General features: G+C 38.9%; 1 protein-coding gene across 1 annotated transcript in view; it reads right to left on the bottom strand.

Annotated features, from left to right (window-relative positions):
- ITGA8 (integrin subunit alpha 8) overlaps nucleotides 1-23,122 on the bottom strand; it is a 192,596-nt gene that overhangs the window by 21,363 nt on the left and 148,111 nt on the right. The window contains exons 26-28 of the mRNA XM_081229189.1: nucleotides 22,180-22,308; nucleotides 13,964-14,077; nucleotides 5,983-6,084 (exon numbers count right to left, since the gene is read on the bottom strand). Of these exons, the coding sequence (XP_081085315.1) occupies nucleotides 5,983-6,084; nucleotides 13,964-14,077; nucleotides 22,180-22,308 (345 nt within the window). The remainder of the gene's footprint in view (nucleotides 1-5,982; nucleotides 6,085-13,963; nucleotides 14,078-22,179; nucleotides 22,309-23,122) is intronic.

Below are 23,122 nucleotides of genomic sequence, written 5' to 3'. Positions count from 1 at the left end.
ACCTAAATGTCCATCGAGAGATGAATGGATAAAGAAGATATGGTACATATATACAATGAAATATTACTCACCCATAAAAGAGAACGAAATAATGCCATTTGCAGCAACATGGATGGACCTGGAGATTGTCATACTCAGTGAAATAAGTCAGACACAGAAAGAGAAATATCATATGATATCACTTATATGTAGAATCTTAAAAAATGATACAAATGAACTTATTTACAAAACAGAAATAGAGTCACAGATGTAAAAAAACAATCTTATGGTTACCAGGGTGGAAAGGGGGGAGGGATAAATTGGGAGACTGGGGTTGAAATATACATACTACTATATATAAAATAGATAACTAATAAGGACCTATTGTATAGCACAGGGAACTCTACTCAGTACTCTTGTAATGGCCTATATGGGAAAAGAATCTAAAAAAAGAGTGGATATATGTATATATATAACTGATTCACTTTGCTATACAGCAGAAACTAACGTTGTAAATCACCTATGATCCAGTAAAAATTAAAAGAAAAAACCAAACCCCGCCCCCCGCCATGGTCTACCTGTGGAAACAAGCAGGAGAGGTCACTCACAAAGATCTAATAATGATATTTGAAGGTTTTTTTGCACAAGTGATGGAAAAGTACAAATAAAATACCCCATTTCATACCCCATTAAATTGAACAGGGTATGCTTAGTAGGGTGTCTAGAAGCAGAAAACAGCTTTACAAAGTATAATTACAAAATCTTCTGGCTTTCTGTTTGCATTTGCTTCCAAAGAGTCTGACAACAGTCTTAAAACAGTCTCAGAGAAGATGATCACTGATGTCCTTATCCATTCCAAAATCTGAAATTCTCATCACCAAAACTTTTGCCAGTCTGCTCCTGGTAACATTATGTTCATTTGAAAAGTACCATTTCATACCCTTTCTCTGAGCACTTTGAGTGGAAGGATTATGCATGTCATATACGTTCACCATCTGTAATTAACTAAGGGGAAAGGACATAGAGATTTAAAGGAAGGCAAACTTAGTGACTTTGCCCCCAAGCCTGCATTCTGCTGTCCTCGCCTGCTGCCTTTAGGACTTCTGTGTGGCACGGAGGCTGCCCGATCTCGATCTAAACCGGGTGCAGGTGCAGAGACCTTCCGTCGCCCCTGGTGGTTCCCTAAGCTTATCTAGGTTTTTCACTGCCTAGTCGAGAAGTTGTTACACTAGAGACAGTAGAAATACAGAACAACAGTAGTGCCGCAGAGCACTTCTTCAGATTTCCAGGGCTGAGGATTTAGATGGCTGCTGCTAGAAAAGGGTGGATGAGTCAAAGGTAACACATCATTGGGAGAGTCATCCAGGTCTTGGAAGGAGAGGACTTTCTGAGAACACATTGATTAGGGAGTCAGGTGACATATACAGGTCTGTAAATGGCAACGGGGCATTTCATCTGCAAGTGGAAACAGGTAAAGCCAAGCTTTCCTGAGACTCAGTACTCTGTATAGACGAGAAACTTGAAATCTACAGGCAAGCTTAAGAGAAAAGACTTAATTGATCACTTTTATGGGACCAGCGTTTATTTAAATTTGTCATAGTCCTGTGGAAACCCTAGGATGGTTTGGAAGAAGCTTGGCCACGAAATAAAATGTTGAAAAATACCCAAACTTTGTTATTTCTAATATTTATATTTGGCAGCTCATTTTGACAAGCTCACAAGAAGCTTAGATTATCCATTGGATAATAAATAAGAAAAGTAGGTCTTAATTTCTAGAGTTCCTAATGACTTAACACCAATTTATAGTAAGAATTTTTCATTCATTTTGAATAAGATTTATTAAACACCCTATGTTCTCTGAAGCTCTGTTGGTAGTATCAACAGCTCCAAGCTGGAACACTCTATAACTCTGCTGTAGATCAGTGCTCTCCAATAGAAATATAATGCAAGCCACGTATGTCATTTAAAATTTTATAGTCATCACATTTAAAAAGAGTAAAAAGAAACATGGGGCATTAATTTTAATAATATATTTAATTTGACCCTAAATATCAAAATTATCATGTAATTGATATAAATTATATCAACATGTAATTGATATAAAAATATTCTTCCTTTTTTCTTCTTTTTTTTCCTAAGTCTCCAAAATCCAGTGTTTATTTTACACTTGCAGCAAGTGACAACTATTGGATTTTTATTGGTTAAAGTAAAATGTAGTCTTACCCAAAAAATAAAGCTGCGTTTAATGGAAAAAATATCTTATACTGCTACAGTTTTAAAGTTTACAGTTAAGTGAGTTAAAATGAAGTAAAACTACTAGTTCAGTTCTTCAGTTACTCCACCCACATCTGGGGTCCTCACCATCCATGGTAATGTGGTGAGTGGCTACCATATTGAACTGCACAGCTCGAGAACTTTTGTATAATCTCACACAATGGTGTGTTGAGCCAAATTACCCAAGTCCCTCTTTATTAGATTCATTTTTCAAGAAAGTGGTCCCAAGGTGGACAATGGGGTGTATTTAGGACTAAAGCTTTACTTTAAGAACATGGGTTTTGGACTACATATTTCAACTGCTTTAAGAAAGTCCCATTGAGTAACTTGAGTACTTAAAACGTAGGGAGAAAAATTCAATTACATGCCAACTAATTAACAAACTGTTTTCTTTTTTTTTTACTGTATCAAGAACCTATGGCTATTTAAAGAAATAGTATAAAATTTTAACAATTCACTTAATATAACTATCTGCAGTTTTAGGAAGGGGGATCCATGAATTGTAAGTGGTTTAGATGTTCTTAAAGCAATGCTAAGTAGGGAACATTTAATCTTACCTTCATCATGTTGTAAATCTTGTTGTTCTTTATTATGGTGGAAAGACCATAAATAAGTCTTTAATATGCCTACATTTTATCATTGACATTTATGATATGTTTTTGTATATTTTGACAAAATACCAAGGTAGAAGGAAAAAGCTCTGTTGTATTTGCAGTGGTAATTAATGTTGATGTCTGTATTTATGTATCACAAAATCTTGTGTAAACATACTTCAGTGGGGTCACAAGAATGTTTTATATAAATGTACCAAGACACCCTACCTAGAGTGCCATTTAGAACAAAATAATAACATGAAGTGGACTAGCTGAACATACCTTTTAAAAACATTCAAATAGCCCCTATGAGAAAAGAAGTCCTGTGATAAGTTTGAACTCCAGACAATTGTTTCATGTAAGAGATTCATTTTAAGGTTCTGAAGTTTTGCTAACAACTCAAAAAGTCAAACGGACTCATAGTTTATGTGTGAGTTCTTAATTAAGGATTTTACTGAAATATTTTATAATAACTGCCTTTGGAGTTATACCAGAAAATAATATCCTCTTCTATATGTAAATTATTCAGCTTTAGTCACAGGACACACAAATGCCAAAGTTTATGAATAGGCAAAAAAAGTGTTCAAATAACGGAATGATTTTTTTTCTTCTGGGCTGTAGTGATTCAGCATTTAGTCATATCCCCCTTACATCATGCAACCTTTTCCTTGCCTCTGAACACGACAAGTGTCACCTGGCACGGAGAGTTCATTTGTTACAAACACAGACACTGTGCCAGTAGCAAGTGGGGATTACTATTTTCTTCAATATGGAAAGTTTATCTAGGGTTCACGAAATAGTTGCATTATGACCATGTTGAAAAGGAAGCACAGATAGACTCCTCATGGCACACAAGGGCCTAGTAAAACAAGCAGATATTTTTGTCTTATTACCAAAGAAGGAACCGAGATGCTTTCCCCAGTGGCAGAGTATGGATTGGAACTCTGATGATCCTCCAACCACCTAGTCCTAGTCCAACTGATTCTACCACCAGGAAGCAATTCCCTTCTGCTGGGTCCTTTTCAAGATAAGGATGACAGGATTTTTGAGAACACGCTCCAAGAAACATCTGCCAGCTCCAAGCACAGTCCTCTCAAATCAAGCCTGTAGGGCACAGCTAACTTCCTACTGGCAACTTCTCCTTCAGTCAGTCAGGGATTGGGAGACCTAAACAGTTTTCCCATAACCTTTACATAAATGGTGCAGTAAATCATCTACATCAGATAATAAGACTTTTTAAAAGATGGCAGGAACAAGGGTGGTACGGATGGGGGAAGCATGTATCTGATCATTTTGTGGATCTTCTGAGATGAGTTGAGAACAGCAGGCCGGCACCTGTGGCCAGGACAGAAAGATGCAATCCTGTTGATGGAATTGACTGTCACATATGTTTCTGTTATGGAGCATGTGCTCAGAGAAAACAAAGGACCCAGATTTATCTCCCTTAGAGTTACAAGCCTTTGAACCTCCTTGGATGAGCATTCTATATTCAAAACCCAAAGCCTCTGTTTTCTAGGTTGAACATAAATCCAAACTGCAGTAGACATCTCGTAAGAGAAACAGAGGCAAGCTAAGTGAAGAAAGATGTGGCAGTATTTGCTTTAAATGCCACCAAAGTTTACTGAACTATTTTGACTGTGTGAATCCATGGATGTTTCCAATTGGACTTCCTGGACTTTGCTGGAGAAAGTAAGACGTTTTGGGAGGGTTACTGTTATTGAGACCTGAGACTTAACTCGTTTTAGGTACAAAGCTAGAGGTTTTTATACATAATTTTAATAATCTTCTTAACAATACTTTCAGGTCAATGTGGTTAACAGCCTCAGCAAAGTACATAGAGTGATTTCCAGAAGGTTTCCACTTAGAGCAGGGTGGATCCAGGGTGAAGGCCAGGAGAAGCTGTTTTGAAATCTGTGGATTTTCTTCGATGCTGCCTGCCTGTGTTAGAGGTTCCCAATCCTAGCTTCACTGCAGAATCATCACTTGTAGAGCTTTCAAAGCACAGTGGCAGAGCTCCACCCGACTCACTCAATCCTGATGTTTCAGATGGGGTCTGAGCATGTATAAACCTTAAAAGTCACGTGGATGGTGATTCTTTGCATACTCAGGGTTGAAAATCACCAATCAAGGGATGAATTTAAATTACAAAAAGTAGATTAGGCTAGAAAGAGTAAATATTAGTTACCTTTTTAAGACCTAGGCTGAAGAGAAATTACGAGAGTATTGACTTTTACACCATCCGAAGCAATGCTTCTCAAACGTGACAGGGTACCTGCTGCCCTGATGATTTTGATAAAAGGCGGATTCTGACTCAGCAGGTCTGGAGTGAGGCCTGTTTCTGAATTTCTAACAGTTTCTTAGGTACTGCTGATACTGTTGGTCTGCAAAACACATTTGAGTAACAAGGACCTGGGGACCGGAATCCGAGTCGAGGTTGCAAGTTTCTATGGCGTGACCAAGAGATGAGGTTTACATGTTAACATTGTTTCCAGGAGCCCTGACTGTGGTCACTGTCACCGTTAAAGTCAGGGTTTTGGTGACTGTGCCTGTTCATCCCCCGTCATCTGTTCTCCCCTCTGCTCTGCATGGCCTTGCCAGGTTGCTAGCAGTTGTGTTGTGACAGACATGTGGGTGTCAGTAATGTTTAATAGCCTCAACTGAAAACCTGTTTCATTCAAATGAAGCTCAGAGTGTACTTCTTTCTTCCCCCAGGTATTACTGGTCTTTGCTTAGAAAGGAAAGATGACTGTCCCTGTAGCTGGTCTGTGGCAACTGTCCCTAAGGAAGAGTCTCCCTCGTCCCTCACTCACCAGGCTGTCTCTAAAATTACAGTCGGAATGACTTCATTCTGATGATCATGACTATCTGGACGTCTTTCAAACAAAAGAGCCTCATTAAAAAAATGGTATTAGTCCTGAATTTTACGGGGGAGGGGTAGAAATTTACAATGAAGGTTTAAAAATGTGATCAAATAACACTAAGGAATTTCCAGACTGAAATAAGAAAGTAGTGATCTGAAGCGGGAAACTTTTCTCAAGCCACTGTAATAAGCATGTAAACCTACCACAAGCAAAACAGTGATTTAAAAAATAATTTCAATAAAATTATTTGGACCCATATATTTTAAGATACTCACTGCTATGCTGCCTTCAGGGAGTTTGGCTGGCTGATCTTTATAAGGCATCTTCTTAACTTCAAAGGACACCAGGGATGCAAGAGAATAAGGATCATTTTTCCTCTGAAATTAAAAACATTTAGTTAAGTATAGGCCATGTAAAGCTTTTAAAAGTTATATTGGCAGCCAACCGGTTGTTTTTCATGTTGTCCATTTCCAAAGCAAAATTTCCTGCTTCCTTCTCTCTTCCTTTTCTCTCTTTACTTTTTCCACATCCATCTATCCATTCATGATCCATTCATCATCTCCCCGTCCATCTTCCGTCCATCATCCACCCATCCGTCACCCATTCACTATCCATCCAACCAACCATTCATCTTCTTCTTATTTCTAAAGATAATTCATCTTATGAACAAAAGACTTGGCATAATAAGGTTAAAATAAAAATAGAAAAGCAGAGTTCCTAAAAGGAGTAATAAGCACAAGTGCCATTAGAAGAACATAACAGGGAGACATCGTGGGTTACAAATTCTTGTTATCTGAGAGAAGGAAATATTTTAGGAGAGAGACTGCTGCTAAGTTACAAAGAAATTAATCACATTTCATCTTATACAGAAGACCCAGAACAGATCCCTCAGTCATGGCACTATTAGGATTTTGGGTTGGTTAAGGAACTGTCCTGTGCATTGTAGGATGTTTAGCAGCATCCATGACCTCTACCCACTAGATGCCAGTAGCACCCCTCACCCAGTTGTAACAATTGAAAGTGTCTCTAATTACTGCCAGTGTCCTCTGGGGAGCAGAATCCCCCTGGTTAAGAACCACTGACCTAGAGCTATACAGTGTTTTTGACAGAACTCTTCAGCAAGTTCTTTTTGTTTAATCGGTTCTCATATTAACTGCTGATTAAGGTCAAGGGAAAGTATTTAAGAGTAACTCATGGAAAACCATTCTGAGAACTTAAGTTCCTGTGGTTCCCCTCCATTTAGCTTGAGACAGTGATGAGATCTATCCAGGGGTGGGCTGTAACTGGCTCATAATGGCGCTGGAGAGCAGAAGGTTAAAATTTCAAGAATTTTGAGTACCTGTTGTCAAATAGAGCCATTATTAAAACAAGTTATATATACATAAGCGTTAGTAAGTTATCTTTTTAAAAAGGTAGTAAACACTCTAAACTCAGTACTTAGTAATAATTTTATTGCATTTTACTATTATCTATGCTCTTGATATTATTTAAGCCTATTGTATCTGTAGGGGAAACACTATATGGTGGTGTGCTGCTCTGCATCTCTTCCCAACTCTGTATTCAGTGATGTCATGTTGGCAGCTTGAAATTGACCATGGCGGGAACGGTCACACCATGGGAATCAGCAAATGTTACATTTCAGAGTTTTTTCCCTCCAGAAAGTGGTTTATTAAACATTTACTAGCACTTCACCATCTATAATCCAGTGTTGGGTTTCTTGAGGCCAATCCAACAGGTTGCACTGTAATAATTTCAATATTTTTACAAATTTATTTTTCCCCTGTGGCTCAATTTTTTCTCCCTTCAATAAACCCCATTTCTTCTACATAATGAGGACAGGCTAGAGTATACAAAACTTTTATATATACTTAACGTCACTACTTCTTTTTTTTTTTAATAATTTTTTTGTTAGTTTCTGCTTTATAACAAAGTGAATCAGTCATACATATACATCTGTTCCCACATCCCTTCCCTCATGCATCTCCCTCCCTCCCACCCTCCCCATCCCACCCCCTCCAGGCGTTTTTTAAAATGTGGAAATCTTTGCTCATAAAATCTTGTGTGTACTTGGTGATTTAAATCTACTTTCCTTAATACCATGGCTGATAGAAGAAACATGACAAATTCTGGTAATGAGATTCTGTGCATAACGGTTATAATAGCATATTCACATGTGTGTCCAGGCTCCCAAACCTTCAAATAACAAGTTTTCTTTAGTCTCCAAGTTCAATAAAAAAAGCACTGATAGAAAATAATTCCCTTGCTCTTGAAGTCACATCTTTGGGAAACAAATCATGAGAGAACTCTATCTCCAAATCAACTCTAGATGGAAAGTTTTTGTCCTACATGATTCTGCATTTATGAACATGGAAGTTTCTTAATGAATAACAAATGAACTTAATTACAAAGCAGGAATAGAGTCACAGATGTAGAAAACAAACTACGGTTACCAGGGAGTAAAGGCGTGGGGGAAGGATAAATTGGGAGATTGGGATTGACATATACACACCACTATATATAAAATAGATAACTAATAAGAACCTACTGTATAGCACAGGGAACTCTACTCAATACTCTGTAATGATGTATATGGGAAAAGACTCTTAAAGAGTGAATATATGCATATGTATAACCGATTCACTTTGCTGTATACCCAAAACTAACACAACATTGTAAATCAGCTATACTCTAATAAAAATTTTAAAAAAAGAGAGAGATGGGATTTGAAGTCTGGAATGTGGAGAAACATGTTTCTCGGAGGGGATTTTCTCTCACCTTCCTTGAATCCCTCTACTCTTGGCCATTTTGAATCTTCTTCACATTTTCCATTCATCAGCCATCTTTACCGTCATTTCCCTTGGTTCACAAAACACTGTGCTTTGCTGAACCTCATAAACACCTGGGATCAGGTTCACAGATTGTGATTCACTAAGTCTGGGATGAAACTATAGTTGCCCTGTATTGTTTGGAATTTCCACATTGTTGTTTAGTTTTTTTATCTTTCTTGATTATTTTCTTCCCCGACAAGATTACCCAAAACTGGAAGGCATAGAGCATGGCATATAATAAGGCTTATACCTTCCATAGCACCTGGAACAGTATGCCTGGAAGGGCTTCATCAATCCTGCTTGACTGACAGCATGAACGGATGGTGAATGAACACATCAGATGGCTGGGTTATCCGAAGACCCTCCTATCCCATATCCACCCATTTGATAGCACCTTATAAAAGGTTTAATTCTGTCAATTATTGAATTGGACCTCCTGCCCCATCAATGAGATTAGGAAGTTCAGGAAGTTGTAAGAGAAGGTAGTGACATAAAATGAGGGCTGCCGATCATGATAAGGGGCTACGGACACACTCCTCCGTTACCTAATTCAGTGATGCAAATGGACACAGTCTAGGACCTGAATAAATCTGGTGGTAGGCAAATAGACTGTAAACAATACAACTCATAGACTGATCTGTTCTTTTTTTTTTTTTTTAAGAAGATGCTGGGGGTAGGAGTTTATTAATTAATTAATTAATTTTTGCTGTGTTGGGTCTTCCTTTCTGTATGAGGGCTTTCTCTAGTTGTGGCAAGTGGGGTCCACTCTTCATCGCAGTGCACGGGCCTCTCACTATCGCGGCCTCTCTTGTTGCGGAGCACAGGCTCCAGACGTGCAGGCTCAGTAGTTGTGGCTCACGGGCCTAGTTGCTCCGCGGCATGTGGATCCTCCCAGACCAGGGCTCGAACCCGTGTCCCCTGCATTAGCAGGCAGATTCTCAACCACTGCGCCACCAGCGAAGCCCTTGATCTGTTCTTTATTTTAAATTATTCTCCAAAAGCAATGTTTCTTCCACCCTTTTCAGTAAAAAAATGCATTTTTTTTTTCATTTTTCTAAGATGCTCTGAAGCTCCACGGAATGGGAAATATGAGCTATTAGGCTCTGATCTACGTCAGTATCAAAGATACACGAGGCCTGTGTCTGTAAGTCAAAATCCTGGTACAGGTAAGCGTTTAATTCATGAAAAATAATCATGAGCACAGTCCTTTTATTGATTCCATGTTCAAAGTTGAATGCTTTCAGCAGTGCTCTTTACATAACTATGATATTATTCTTATGTTAAAAAATTATCTCTTCTGCGTGGCAATCTACTGCTGTAATAGCCATCACTGCCATATTCTAGGCAATTTAGGATTAAAAAAGCAGCTGGAGTTAATATCCCTTGACAATACCTTGAACCCTCCACATGCCCCAGCTAGTTGTTAATCCTCAGAAAATGCCCTATCCCTCTGTCATTGCCACATCATTTAAACTGTGGTTTGCAGCCCACCACCTGCCTCTGTTATGTACTAGTGCACACAGATTGGCTTATGGTCATGGTACTAATAAAAGTTACAGAGCTGGGAACAAATGGAGTGGAGAGTGAGGCTTTTAAGTTGGTTAAAGACCTAGTGACGGTGGCTGAGACCATGAAGAGCTCCCCCGCTGCTAAATTCCTTCTCAAGAATTACTTTTAAACCACACATCCATTTTATAAAGCCTGTGTTTAAATACTCAATATCTCCCAGAAACAAAGCCTTGTGGGACAACAAAACTTAAAACAGTTACTGGTCAAACTTTAAGCTGTTAAAGAGGTTGCTCTTTCAAGCAACAATCACAGCACAGATCATTGCTTAGAATTAAAGACCAGTATGCATGTTTACCATGTGGGCAAAACCAAACATGATACCACAAATCACGTCAGCCTAGAATCATAAACTTTCTCTCCTGGATTAGGAAGGCAGAAAATGTTGGCCTCCTGCTGGGTTGTGTGACAAAACTATTAAAGACTTCCAGGATGTAGAATATTCTTTGAGCGGCAGGCCGGCGGCAGTTTGCAGTAATGCTCTCCTCTTTAGCCATCAGCTTCTGAGACTGGTATAAGCAGAAACAGTGGAAGTACAGAAGTTTGGGCTATGGCTGTGGGTAAACATGAAGTGACATGTGCCAGTCTCTCCTGAATCTTTGGAAGCGTCACTTTGCTCTGGTAGAACCTCAGAATGTCCCTGTAGGTTGTTCTGGTCTGACTCTACTTGTGCTAAATAGTTATTGTTTAGAAAATCCTAGTGGGAAGCAGCCGCATAGCACAGGGAGATCAGCTTGGTGCTTTGTGATCACCTAGAGGGGTGGGATAGGGAGGTTGGGAGGGAGACGCAAGAGGGAGGGGATGTGGGGATATATGTATACGTAGAGCTGATTCACTTTGTTATACAGCAGAAACTAACACACCATTGTAAAGCAATTATACTCCAATAAAGATGTTTAAAAAAAGAAAATCCCTCAATTGGTATTGACTTCTTCCATATCCACTGGGTCTTCAACAGGTATATGAAGATGCAATTTTCTTTTCTGTCTGTTTTTTTTTACTTCTACATGGTGAAAGTGCTTTATTTTTTAAACTTTTTAAAAGATTTATTTTATTGAAGTATAGTTGATTTACAATGTTGTGTTAATTTCTGCAAATTGATTGCAGAGCAAAGTGATTCAGTTACACATATATATATACATTCTTTTTCATATTCTTTTCCATTATGGTTTATTACAGGATATTGGATATAGTTCCTTGTGTTATACAGTAGGACCTTGTTTTTATCCATTCTATATATGATAGCTTGCATCTGCTAATCCCAAACTCCCAATCCATCCCTCCTCCACCCCCCTTCCCCCTTGGCAACCACAAGTCTGTTCTCTATGTCTGTGGTTCTGTTTCTGTTTCATAGATAGGTTCATTTGTGTCATATTTTAGATTCCACATATAAATGATATCATATGGTATTTGTCTTTCTTAAAGGTGCAATTTTCGCTCCATAGGTCTTCTATTGGAACAGTATGTTATGCACAGACAGACGTATGTCATCTGAAATAGTCATTTCCCCCTTGACTATAATGTCATAATTATTTTAGTCCTGCTTCACTGAAAGGCTGTGCTTCCTCATTTCAGTAGGATGTGATGCCCAAAGTAATAGGAGGGGTGGATGGTTATCATTTAGACTGTGTGGGCTTGGGAATTCATTAAAACTCATCTCCCCTGACTCTTAGAGAAAAAGTAACAGCCAAAAAACAGAATGGCTGTGAGCAAATTGATGGCATGTAAGTGGTACCTGAAGCAGTGCCTGGCACATAGTTGGCAGTTGGTACTTCATAAATATTTATTGAGTGAATGAATAAATCATGGTTTAACAACAACAGCAAAAAGAAATTGTGCACTGCCCTTCTCCTTAGGTCAGTTGTTCAAAGCCAGGAATGATTTTGCCCCCAGGGGACACTGGCGATGTTTGGAGACATTTTTGGTTGTCACAGCTGAGGTGAGAGTTGTTACTGGCATCTAGTGGGCAGGGGCCAGGGATGCTGCTAAGCATCCTATCATGCACAGGACCACCCCACAACAAAGAATTCTCTGCACCAGAATATTAATAGGGCTGAGGTTGAAGAATCCTGCCTTAGGTTAAAAAAAAAAAAAAGAATGCTTCACAAAAACCTTTTTAAAAATACTTTAAATTTTCCTCCTCTTTATTGTAGAAACAAAATTATATAAGATTTATGAGACTACCGCAAGTATTCTGACTCATAGAAAACGTGAGACTCTAGAGCTACAAAATTCTGTATTATTAGCTGGACTCAGAAGGATTTTATCATTGGATTTTCTATGGTACAATGAAACAAATGAGTTTTCTGGTAGTTAAAATATGGGCAAGAATGCATAGACTTGAGTTTTAATTTAGCTTTTTTCCCCCAAATCCTCCCCAAACAACAAGGTCACAACACAGCAGTCTCATTTAAATAAATAGCAATTTCCACATGGAAAAATTCATCTGCTTAGTATAAAGGAGATTTTAAACCTTTAAAATACACACAATCAATATAATCATCCTGAGAAGTATGGGATGCCACAGTCCAGACAAGCCAAAGCAGCAAGGAATCTACAAATCAACGTGCCTGGCACTTTACTGAGAAGCTGTTCTGACCGAAGCCCAGGCTGTGGTATCACCAGACAAGAAGAACTTTCTAGGACACTATCTCTTCCCCTTCTAAACTTTATATTTGAATTGTTCTGGGCATATGGCTTGAATTATGTTCTTGTACTCACCATCATTTCATCAACTACTATTTACCAAGGAACTGCTAGATAGTGTTGAGACAAACAGATTTGTTCAAATCTCAGTTACTGTCTGACGGTCTTAGGGACTGAGGATATTTAAATTGTGTTCACCTAACATATCACACACACACACACACACACACACACACACACACACAATGGAATATCATTCAGCCATAAAAAAGAAAGAAATCTTGCTTTTTGCAACACCATGGATGGACCTTGAGAGCATTATGCTAAGTGAGATAAGTCAAACAGAGAAAGAAAAATAGGGTATGAACCCACTTATGCATGGGATCCAAAAAAAGCCAGATTCATAGAAACAGAGAACTGATGGTTACCAGGGGTTGTGTGGGGGGGAAATGGATACATGATGTTAAAGGAACAAACTTGCAGCTAGTACATCAATAAGTCCTGGAGACCTAATGTACAGCATAGTGATTATAGTCAACAATACTATAGTATAAACTTCAAAGTTGTAAAGAGCCCGTATCTTTTTTTCTCACTGCTGTGGCCTCTCCCGTTGCGGAGCACAGGCTCCAGACGTGCAGGCTCAGCGGCCATGGCTCACGGGCCCAGCCACTCCGCGGCATGTGGGATCTTCCCAGACTGGGGCACGAACCCACGTCCCCTGCATCAGCAGGCAGACTCTCAACCACTGCACCACCAGGGAAGCCCAAGAGCCCATATCTTAAAAGTTCTCAACACACACACACACACAAAGGTAATTATGTGAGGGGATAGAGGTATTAACTAAGCTTATTGTGATAATCATGTCACTATATAGTATCACATTGTCATGTTGTACACCTTAAGCTTACATAGGTCATATGTCAATAAGATCTCAATAAACCTAGAAAAATATCAACTTCACCTGATGGGAAAGATGACCAGCTGATCTAGGCTCCATTCCTTCCAGACAGTTCTTCAAAATTTTTTTAAAATTAAAAAATTAAATGTAAAAAATTTGAAAATCTAAAAATATAAAAAATTTTAATGGAAAAAATAGAAAATCAAAACATTAAAAAAGTTAAAACATCTAAAAATCCTTTTCAAAAAAGCTTCCATCTGAGCTTTTGAGAAGAGGTTTCCTGTGAGTGGCACGTCAGTGCTGCACTGTTTCTCTTACCTGGAGAAATGTCTTGGCCCATAACCGTGACCTGACTTTCAGGACAGCGCTTTCTCCTCCCCCTAGTTGTCCCACTGCACAGGAGATTTGTAAGCACTCGATATTTGTACAATTCTGCAAAAAACAACAGCAGTGGTGACGAACCAGTGTCTTTAAATTGTGGTAGAGAATCAACACCGAAGTCAGTTTATTTACATTTTGTTTCCTCAGAAGTCATCCCTTAATCCTTAAACTTTAAATAAAGAACAAGTACACTGAAATGATCAAGAAAGAACACAGTTCAGTAGGAAAGATGCATCAACATTAATGGTAATGTAGAGCTAAAACGGAACATAAAATACAACATAAAATTTAAGCTCTGTTCTAAGGACTTTAAAACAATCTTCCCACATCAGTGACTGAACTGCTGTTTCATATTCTCAGAACTTGGGAAGATATTTCTTATAGACAATCACAACACCTGACCCTGGACTAAGTAAATCCTGAAAAAGCTTCGGAGGAAGGTCCATGAATCCATTATCTCAGAGACCAAATGATATTAAGCCATTGACAGGTATTTGTTCCATAACATTATTCTATCTAAGTTACTTACTGGTTATAAGGCAGAATCTCCTGCAAGTTCCATCCATTAAGCTGCATTTATTTACTTATTTATTTATAATTTTTATTGGAATATGGTTGATTTACAATGATGTGTTAGTTTCAGGTGTACAGCAAAGTGAATCAGCTATATACATACATATATCCACTCTGTTTTAGATTCTTTTCCCATATAGGTCACCGCACAGTACTGAGTAGAGTTCCCTGTGCTATACAGTAGGTTCTTATTAGTTATTTATTTTATAAATAGTAGTGTGTATATGTCAATCCCAATCTCCCAGTTTATCCCTTGCCCACCTCTTTCCCCCCTAGTAACCATAAGTTTGTTTTCTACATCTGTGACTCTATTTCTCTTTTGTAAATAAGTTCATTTGTACCATTTTTTTAGATTCCACATACATTAAGCTGTTTTTAAACTAGTCTGTAGGGTTGCCTAACTTATAATGGGTAACTTTTAATATATGAAATGCATATTCCTAGAAAGTGTTCATTATGATGACATTCTATCGAATTGTATTTTTCTGATTGGATCCCAATATGTAAATCAATGGACACCTCACAATTCATTTTCTGTGTGCCCATGGATAGGATGATACTTCTCGAATTGTACCCCCTCACTGATCTGAATTTATCTTGTGGATTGTGCTTTATTCATTTTCCACCTCTCAAGCACTGATGCTCAATAAGCATCAGTTTATTCGATATTATGTGAAGTAGTGGACTGAGGCATCTCACTTTAATGACATTGATAAACCACAGAGTAACCTGAGGAATGTACTATTGATACAGTTAAAAACTGTTTTTGGACTTCCCTGGTGGTCCAGTGGTTAAGACTCTGCCCTTCCACTGCAAAGGGCACAGGTTTGATCCCTGATCAGGGAAGTTTCCGCATGCGGTGTGGCCAAAAAATATAACATAAAACATAATTCTCAACTTAAAAAAATGTTTAAAAAACAAAAAACCCTTTTCTGAGAACCTCAGAATTCTCCAGAAACAAAGCAGTCAGGATTGTGTATCTGATAAAGTCCAGTAAGGCCAGATTTCTCTAAGATGTTTCCAAATACAGGTGGGCTGGGCTGTTCTGGTTCCACTAGCTGGGCACTGAGAGGTTTGGGGCCTTGTGCCCTGAGCAGGAGCAGGAATCTCAAAGTTCTACAGTTCGTGCCCCTTGTGAGGACTCTCATGTTTACCTGTGCTCCGTTACTGACATGCTGTGTATCACCAATCCCACCCTCTGGAGGCAAAAGAGGGGAGTCAGAAGGAGGTAATTCTTATAAACTCCCTGGGATTGTGGTCCCTGTTAGCTAGCTGTGTTGGAGGATTTTTGGAGACGGTGATGCTCAGGATGAATCTTGAAGGGCGAGGAAGAGTTACTTAGCAGTATGAGGTGATAAGGGCATGGTTCTCCTGTATAAGACCAGGGCATGTTCAGAAGAGAGGAGAAAAGGGTATTTTGGGGGTGGGGTGGGCAGGTGGAAATGAGATAGGAATGAGGGAAAGTCTAGGTGGTAAAGAATCTTCCTATTTGCTAAGAAGTTTCAATTTGATTCAGAAAGTCCCAGGAAGCCCATGAAGCATTTTAAGCCAGGAATCTAACCATGCTTGTATTTTAGGGGATGGGTGGTAGGTGAGGAAGAATGGAGGGAGAAGAGTGGGAGGCAAGGAGGTTGATAAAGGCCAAGTGAGAAATGGCCAGAGTCCAAGTGAGAAATGGGGGGCCCTGAACTGATGCAGTGGGACTGGAGAGAGGAAGATGACTTCTAGAAAAGTTTAGGAAGTAGAATAGATCCTTGGTGACTAATCAAAGGTTGGGATGAAGGAGAGAGAGGGATGTGGGAGCTCTTTTGTTTGGGGGATTGAGTGAATGGGTACTGGCTTTCCTGAGATTGGGAATGCTAGAGAAGAGGCACATTTTGGGGGGGGTCATGGAGACAGTTTTGCACATGTTGGGGCTGGGGTCGATCAGACATCCAGATGGACGTATACAGTCTAGAGTGTAGTCAGGAGGGGCTAAGATGGCAGAAGGCGCACCTAGGCATGACTGGAGTCACACAAGGGTCACACAAGAAATTTCTCTAAAAGAGTAAAATCGATGGGAGAGAAGAGGAGGGGGCTGAGGATGGAATCCTGAGGCACAGGAGCATTTAGGGATGGGCAGAAGAGAAGTCAGTGAAAAATTCCAAGAAGGGGCGGGCCAGAAGGCAGGAAGAGAACCAGAAGAGAATGTTGTGGGGATGGCAAGAGATGAGATGATTTCAAGAAGTGGTCAAGAGTATCATATGCTGAGGAGGGTCAGAAAGATAATGTTTCTGTATGCTGAGTAGTGAAAGGGAGCAAAAGAAAGCTTGGAGAGGAGGAGATGGGATGAAAAGTACAAAAGCAGCAGGGACCCAAGATGAGAAAGGCAAGGATATTCTTAGGCGGAGGAGAAATTATAGTTCCATGTTAACAGATACAGATTTTTCCTATGCAAATTGGAAATTATGATCCCAACACAGGATGCTGGCATTTTGCACTTTCAAATTCCTAATCAGAAATGGGATTCAGTAAGTTGTTTTTAACTAAACAAAAACTGTATGAGGTCTTATTTAGCTTTTGATTTTAAAATAAACTTTGCATAATCACTCTCTATCCAGAAGTGTTTTGACTTGAGGACATGGGGAGGTGGATGATTTGCAATTTTTGAACCAATAAGAGAGAAAGGGAATAAAACATGAGTTAGCAAAATCAGATATGGAAATAAAGGATCGCCTTGCTCGCATCTGTAAATAATACGTTTCTACGATATTCAGAAGTTAAAAATAGTCTTGTATTAAAAAGCTTTAATGAGACAGAGAAGGAGGGAAAAAATCTGACCTAACAACAGAAGTGAATAAAATATTCAAAGGAACTTTAGTTATTGAACTCCATTGCCTCAGCGTATGCATGAGAAATACACCAAAGTGGAAAATCGAAAATATATTCAAATCTTGATTTTCCAAATTGTTGGTTCCCATAGGTTTGGACATTGGTTCGCCAGAGGGCTTTCTCATTGGCACTGAATATGAGAATTCTATAGCTGTTAGTCATTGTTTTCTTTTTTTAAAAAAATCAAGAAGAGGGAGAGCACTCAAATCAATAAAATTAGAAATGAAAAAGGAGAAGTTACAACAGACACCGCAGAAATACAAAGCATCCTAAGAGACTACTACAAACAACGCTATGCCAATAAAATGGACAAACAGGAAGAAATGGACAAATACTTAGAAAGGTATAACCTTCCAAGACTGAACCAGGAAGAAACAGAAAATATGAACAGACCAGTCACAAGTAATGAAATTGAAACTGTGATTAAAAATCTTCCAACAAACAAAAGTCCAGGACCAGACGGCTTCACAGGTGAATTCTATCAAACATTTAGAGAAGAGCTAACACCAATCCTTCTCAAACTTTTCCAAAAAATTGCAGAGGAAGGAACACTCCCAAACTCATTCTATGAGGCCACCATCACCCTGATACCAAAACCAGACAAATATACTACAAAAAAAAAAATTACAGACCAATATCACTGATGAATATAGATGCAAAAATCCTCAACAAAATACTAGCAAACAGAATCCAACAACACATTAAAAGGATCATATACCACGATCAAGTGGGATTTATCCCAGGGATGCAAGGATTCTTCAATATACACAAATCAATCAATGTGATACACCATATTAACAAATAGAAGAATAAAAACCATATGTTCATCTCAATAGATGCAGAAAAAGCTTTTGACAAAATTCAACACCAATTTATGATAAAAGCTCTCCAGAAAGTGGGCATAGAGGGAACCTACCTCAACATAATAAAGGCCATATATAACCCACAGCTAACATCATCCTCAATGGTGAAAAATTGAAGGCATTTCCTCTAAGATCAGGAAAAAGACAAGAATGTCCACTCTCGCCACTATCATTCAACATAGTTTTGGAAGTCCTAGCCATGGCAATCAGAGAAGAAACAGAAATAAAAGAAATACAAATTGGAACAGAAGAAGTAAAACTGTCACTGTTTGCAGATGACATGATACTATACATAGAGAATCCTAAAGATGCCACCAGAAAACTACTAGAGCTAATCAGTGAATTTGGTAAAGTTGCAGGATACAAAATTAATGCACAGAAATCTCTTGCATTCCTATACACTAATGATGAAAAATCTGAAAGAGAAATTAAGGAAACACTCCCATTTACTAATGCAACCAAAAGAATAAAATACCTAGGAATAAACCTACCTAGGGAGACAAAAGACCTTTATGCAGAAAACTATAAGACACTGATGAAAGAAATAAATGAAAGATGATACAAACAAATGGAGAGATATACCATGTTCTTGGATTGGAAGAATCAACATTGTGAAAATGACTATACTACCCAAAGCAATCTACAGATTCAATGCAATCCCTATCAAATTACCAATGGCATTTTTTTACAGAACTAGAACCAAAAAATCTTAAAATTTGTATGGAGACAGAAAAGACCCTGAATAGCCAAAGCATTCCTGAGGGAAAAAAATGGAGCTGGAGGAATCAGACTCCCTTACTTCAGACTATACTACAAAGCTACAGTAATCAAGAGAATATGGTACTGACAGAAAAACAGAAATATAGATCAATGGAACAGGCTAGAAAGCCCAGAGATAAACCCACACACCTATGGTCAACTAATCTATGACAAAGGAGGCAAGGATATACAATGGAGAAAAGACAGTCTTTTCAATAAGTGGTGCTGGGAAAACTGGACAGCTACATGTAAAAGAATGAAATCAGAACACTCCCTAACACCATACACAAAAATAAACTCAAAATGGATTAGAGACCAAAATGTAAGACTGGACACTATAAAACTCTTAGAGGAAAACATAGGAAGAACACTCTTTGACATAAATCACAGCAAGATCTTTTTTGATCCACCTCCTAGAGTAATGGAAATAAAAACAGAAATAAATGAATGGGACCTGATGAAACTTAAAAGCTTTTGCAAAGCAAAGGAAACTACAAACAAGACAAAAAGACAACCCTCAGAATGGGAGAAAATATTTGCAAATGAATCAACAAAGGATTAATCTCTCCAAAATATATAAACAGCTCATGCAGCTCAATATCAAAAAAACAAACAACCCAATCCAAAGATGGGCAGAGAATCTATATAGACATTTCTCCAAAGAAGACATACAGATGGCCAAGAAGCACATGAAAAACTGCTCAACATCACTAATTATTAGAGAAATGCAAATCAAAACTACAATGAGGTATCACCTCACACCAGTTAGAATGGGCATCATCAGAAAATCTACAAACAACAAATGCTGGAGAGGGTGTGGAGAAAAGGGAACCCTCTTGCACTGTTGGTAGGAATGTAAAGTGATACAGTGACTGTGGAGAACAGTATGGAGGTTCCTTAAAAAACTAAAAATAGAATTACCACCTGACCCAGCAATCTCACTACTGGGCATATACCCAGAGAAAAGCATAATTCAAAAAGATACATGCACCCCAATGTTCATTGCAGCACTATTCACAATAGCCAGGTCATGGAGGCAACCTAAATGCCCATCAATAGACGAATGGATAAAGAAGATGTGGTACATTTATACAATGGAATATTACTCAGCCATAAAAAGGAACAAAATTGGGTCATTTGTAGAGACATGGATGAATCTAGAGACTGTTATATAGAGTGAGGTAAGTCAGAAAGAGAAAAACAAATACCATATATTAACGCATACATGTGGAACCTAGAAAAATGGTACCGATAACCGGTTTGCAGGGTAGAAATTGAGACACAGATGTAGAGAACAAATGTATGGACACCAAGGGGGGAAAGCGGTGGGGGTGGTGGTGGTGGTGTGATGAATTGGGCGATTGGGATTGACCTTTATACACTAATATGTATAAAATAGATAACTAATGAGAACCTGATGTATAAATAAAATAAAATTTAAAAAAAGAATTGAGGTATAATTGACATAGAACACGATTAGTTTCAGGTATACAATGAAATGATTCAATATTTGTACATATTGTTAAATGAGCACCACAATAAGTCTACTTAACACCCATCACCACGCATAGTTAAATAATTTTTTTTTCTTGTGATGAGCACTTTTAAGCTCTACTCACTCAGCAACTTTCAAATATGCAGTATGGTATTATGAATTGTAGTCACCATGCTGTACCTTACAACCTCATAACTTAAATCATTGTTTTCTGTTCTATCATTCTTCCTGGAAACTTTAAAAAATAATAATATTAGTTTTATTAATTTATCCTAAACTGCATAGCATATAGATTTCCTACTCTTATGTTTTAAAAAATATTACAGTGCCGTAAAAATTTACAGGAACTTGAGTCGTATCTGGCAACTGCCATAGCTTTTTGCCATGTAATTGCAGGTAATTCTATCAATACTATAATAAATGTTCCTCTCTTGATTTAAGTTTAACTGATTATGTTAGACTTGCTCCTCGCACTTTGTGGCCATTTCCGTGTTTGAAAATGTTTGTATGGTCCAGATGAATTAAATACATGTCAGAGCATGTTCAAGACATACATTTTCACTAATTAAATTTTTATTGTCTTTTCGGTGGGATCTGGGGAAGAAAACTAGGCAAATACATGTGTTCAGTCTGTCATCCTGACTTGAAAAATTCTGTTTTATACTGCTGTTTTTCTATATATTTGGTTACTTTTTGCCCTACCCATCCCTATGTGTCTCTACTTGTGAAGTGCTGGGAGATTATGTAGGTTTTATTATCGTTTGTTACAGTGCTGAAAGATTCTTGAGACAGTACACTCATTATATAATGTCAGGTCTGGCATAACTTTTTTAAAAAGACATACATTGAAAAAAACCACAACGTTTTAACCTTTTTTACACATACAACCAATGGCATTAACATTCACATTGGGATGAGTGGGAAAACTGAATCTAAAATGCTGAGTCATGGGACTTCCCTCTCAGTCCACTGAGTAAGACTCCATACTTCCACTGCAGGGCGCAGGGGGTTGATCCTTGGTCCGGGAACTAAGATAAAATCGTGCATGACACGCAGTGTGGCCCCCCCCAAAAAAATGCTGAGTCATGAATGCCGTCCACAGTTTTACGAAGGGCTGACTAAGCTCAGGCTAGATCCACCACAGACCCCACTGCTTTGGGCCCAGGAAATCTGCAAATACCATTCTCGATTCTTCCACTGGAGCAGAGAATTGTGAGATTCAGGAATGGAGTGTGACACCCCAAGGACCCACTGCATGGGCAGTGTTCCAGGCTCACTTCAAACTCTCACCAGTTCAGTGTCTGGGGACCCGCTGATGGCTGAATCTTTGTCTTCTTGAAATGCATGAAAAGTCACCTCTTACGTTTTCTTTGTTATTTCTCTCATGTGGCCCCCAGGGCAGGTTCAGAAGAGTGAAAAGGTTATATCACACACACACACAAAAGTGGTTGCTTTCACATCTACAATACGTACCGCCCAAAATTTGGGCATATCTGAGCCTGGGAGGGGACTGAAAAGCAGTACTTGAAGTTAAAACCACGTGCATTTGGGAATTCTGTCCAATCCAAAATCCGCGCACTGAGACAACTCACCAGGATCTTTGCGGGGCTCTGTCTGTGAGGCTCCAGCGCAGGCACATCTCTCTTCCTGACCAGATGAGGGATAGTGGAGTTTCGCAAAAAGGCGCTCAGCTCAGGGGTGTCTTCGGGCGGGGCAGCGGGCTGCAAAGAGCGAGCCAGAAACAGCACATCAGGTACATGAGCACGCGGTACCTTTTCATTAGCCTTGAGTGCTAGGCAATTTTTTTTTCTTGACTGTGATTCACCTGAGAATTCAGACCCCGTTCTCATTCACCACAAGCATACGCATCAGCAAGATGAACCCCACGGGCGGCAAACAAGCCTTTCCATTCTCCAATTATAGGAATTTCTGAAGCCCGGGGAATGCACTCCTGGAAAGTTTATCTTTGTAAGCATAAGATTTTAAGCAGAAGTGATTTCTCCATAAGGGCAGAGAAGGTGGAAGTGACTTTCTAAGCGTGAGCTGTCATTTTCCCATCACTTTGCTCTCACTGTCGAGCAGGGAACCGAGGAACAGTCTGTGTGGTGAGATGCATCCTGAGGTGGCAGAAAGGTGAGGTGCTGATGGTGGGGAAACAGCCAGATGTGGTCAAGGACTTGGGCGTGTCTGAGCCCCAAACCCTGTAGCTGTTAAGTAGCGCTCCCTCAGGAGAGAACTGTGTTGTAATGAAAATGACTCTTCCCTAGCACACCACGTGAGCACTGTGCCATGATGGAGCTTGTTTTCAGCCCTGAGTTTGTTTTGCAAGTGTTCCAGAACGTACGATGTTATCTCAGGCTCCGTGCTGGCCATATCTGATCACCAAATAAATATTTTGAGAATTCCAATAAATCACACAGAGTATCCCATCAAAATTCTTTATTTTAGACCGACTGAATATAAAACCTAATTTTTTGCTCCCCACTGCCCGTCCCTGACAGCACATCTTCTTTTACCCAGTCTTTTTTTTGTAGT

This window comes from Mesoplodon bidens (assembly GCF_964165515.1).
Source record: "Mesoplodon bidens genome assembly, chromosome: 3".
NCBI classification, from domain to species: Eukaryota; Metazoa; Chordata; class Mammalia; order Artiodactyla; family Ziphiidae; genus Mesoplodon; species Mesoplodon bidens.
The sequence above is the reverse complement of the archived record's forward strand: the minus strand, read 5'-3'. Positions and strand labels throughout refer to the sequence as shown.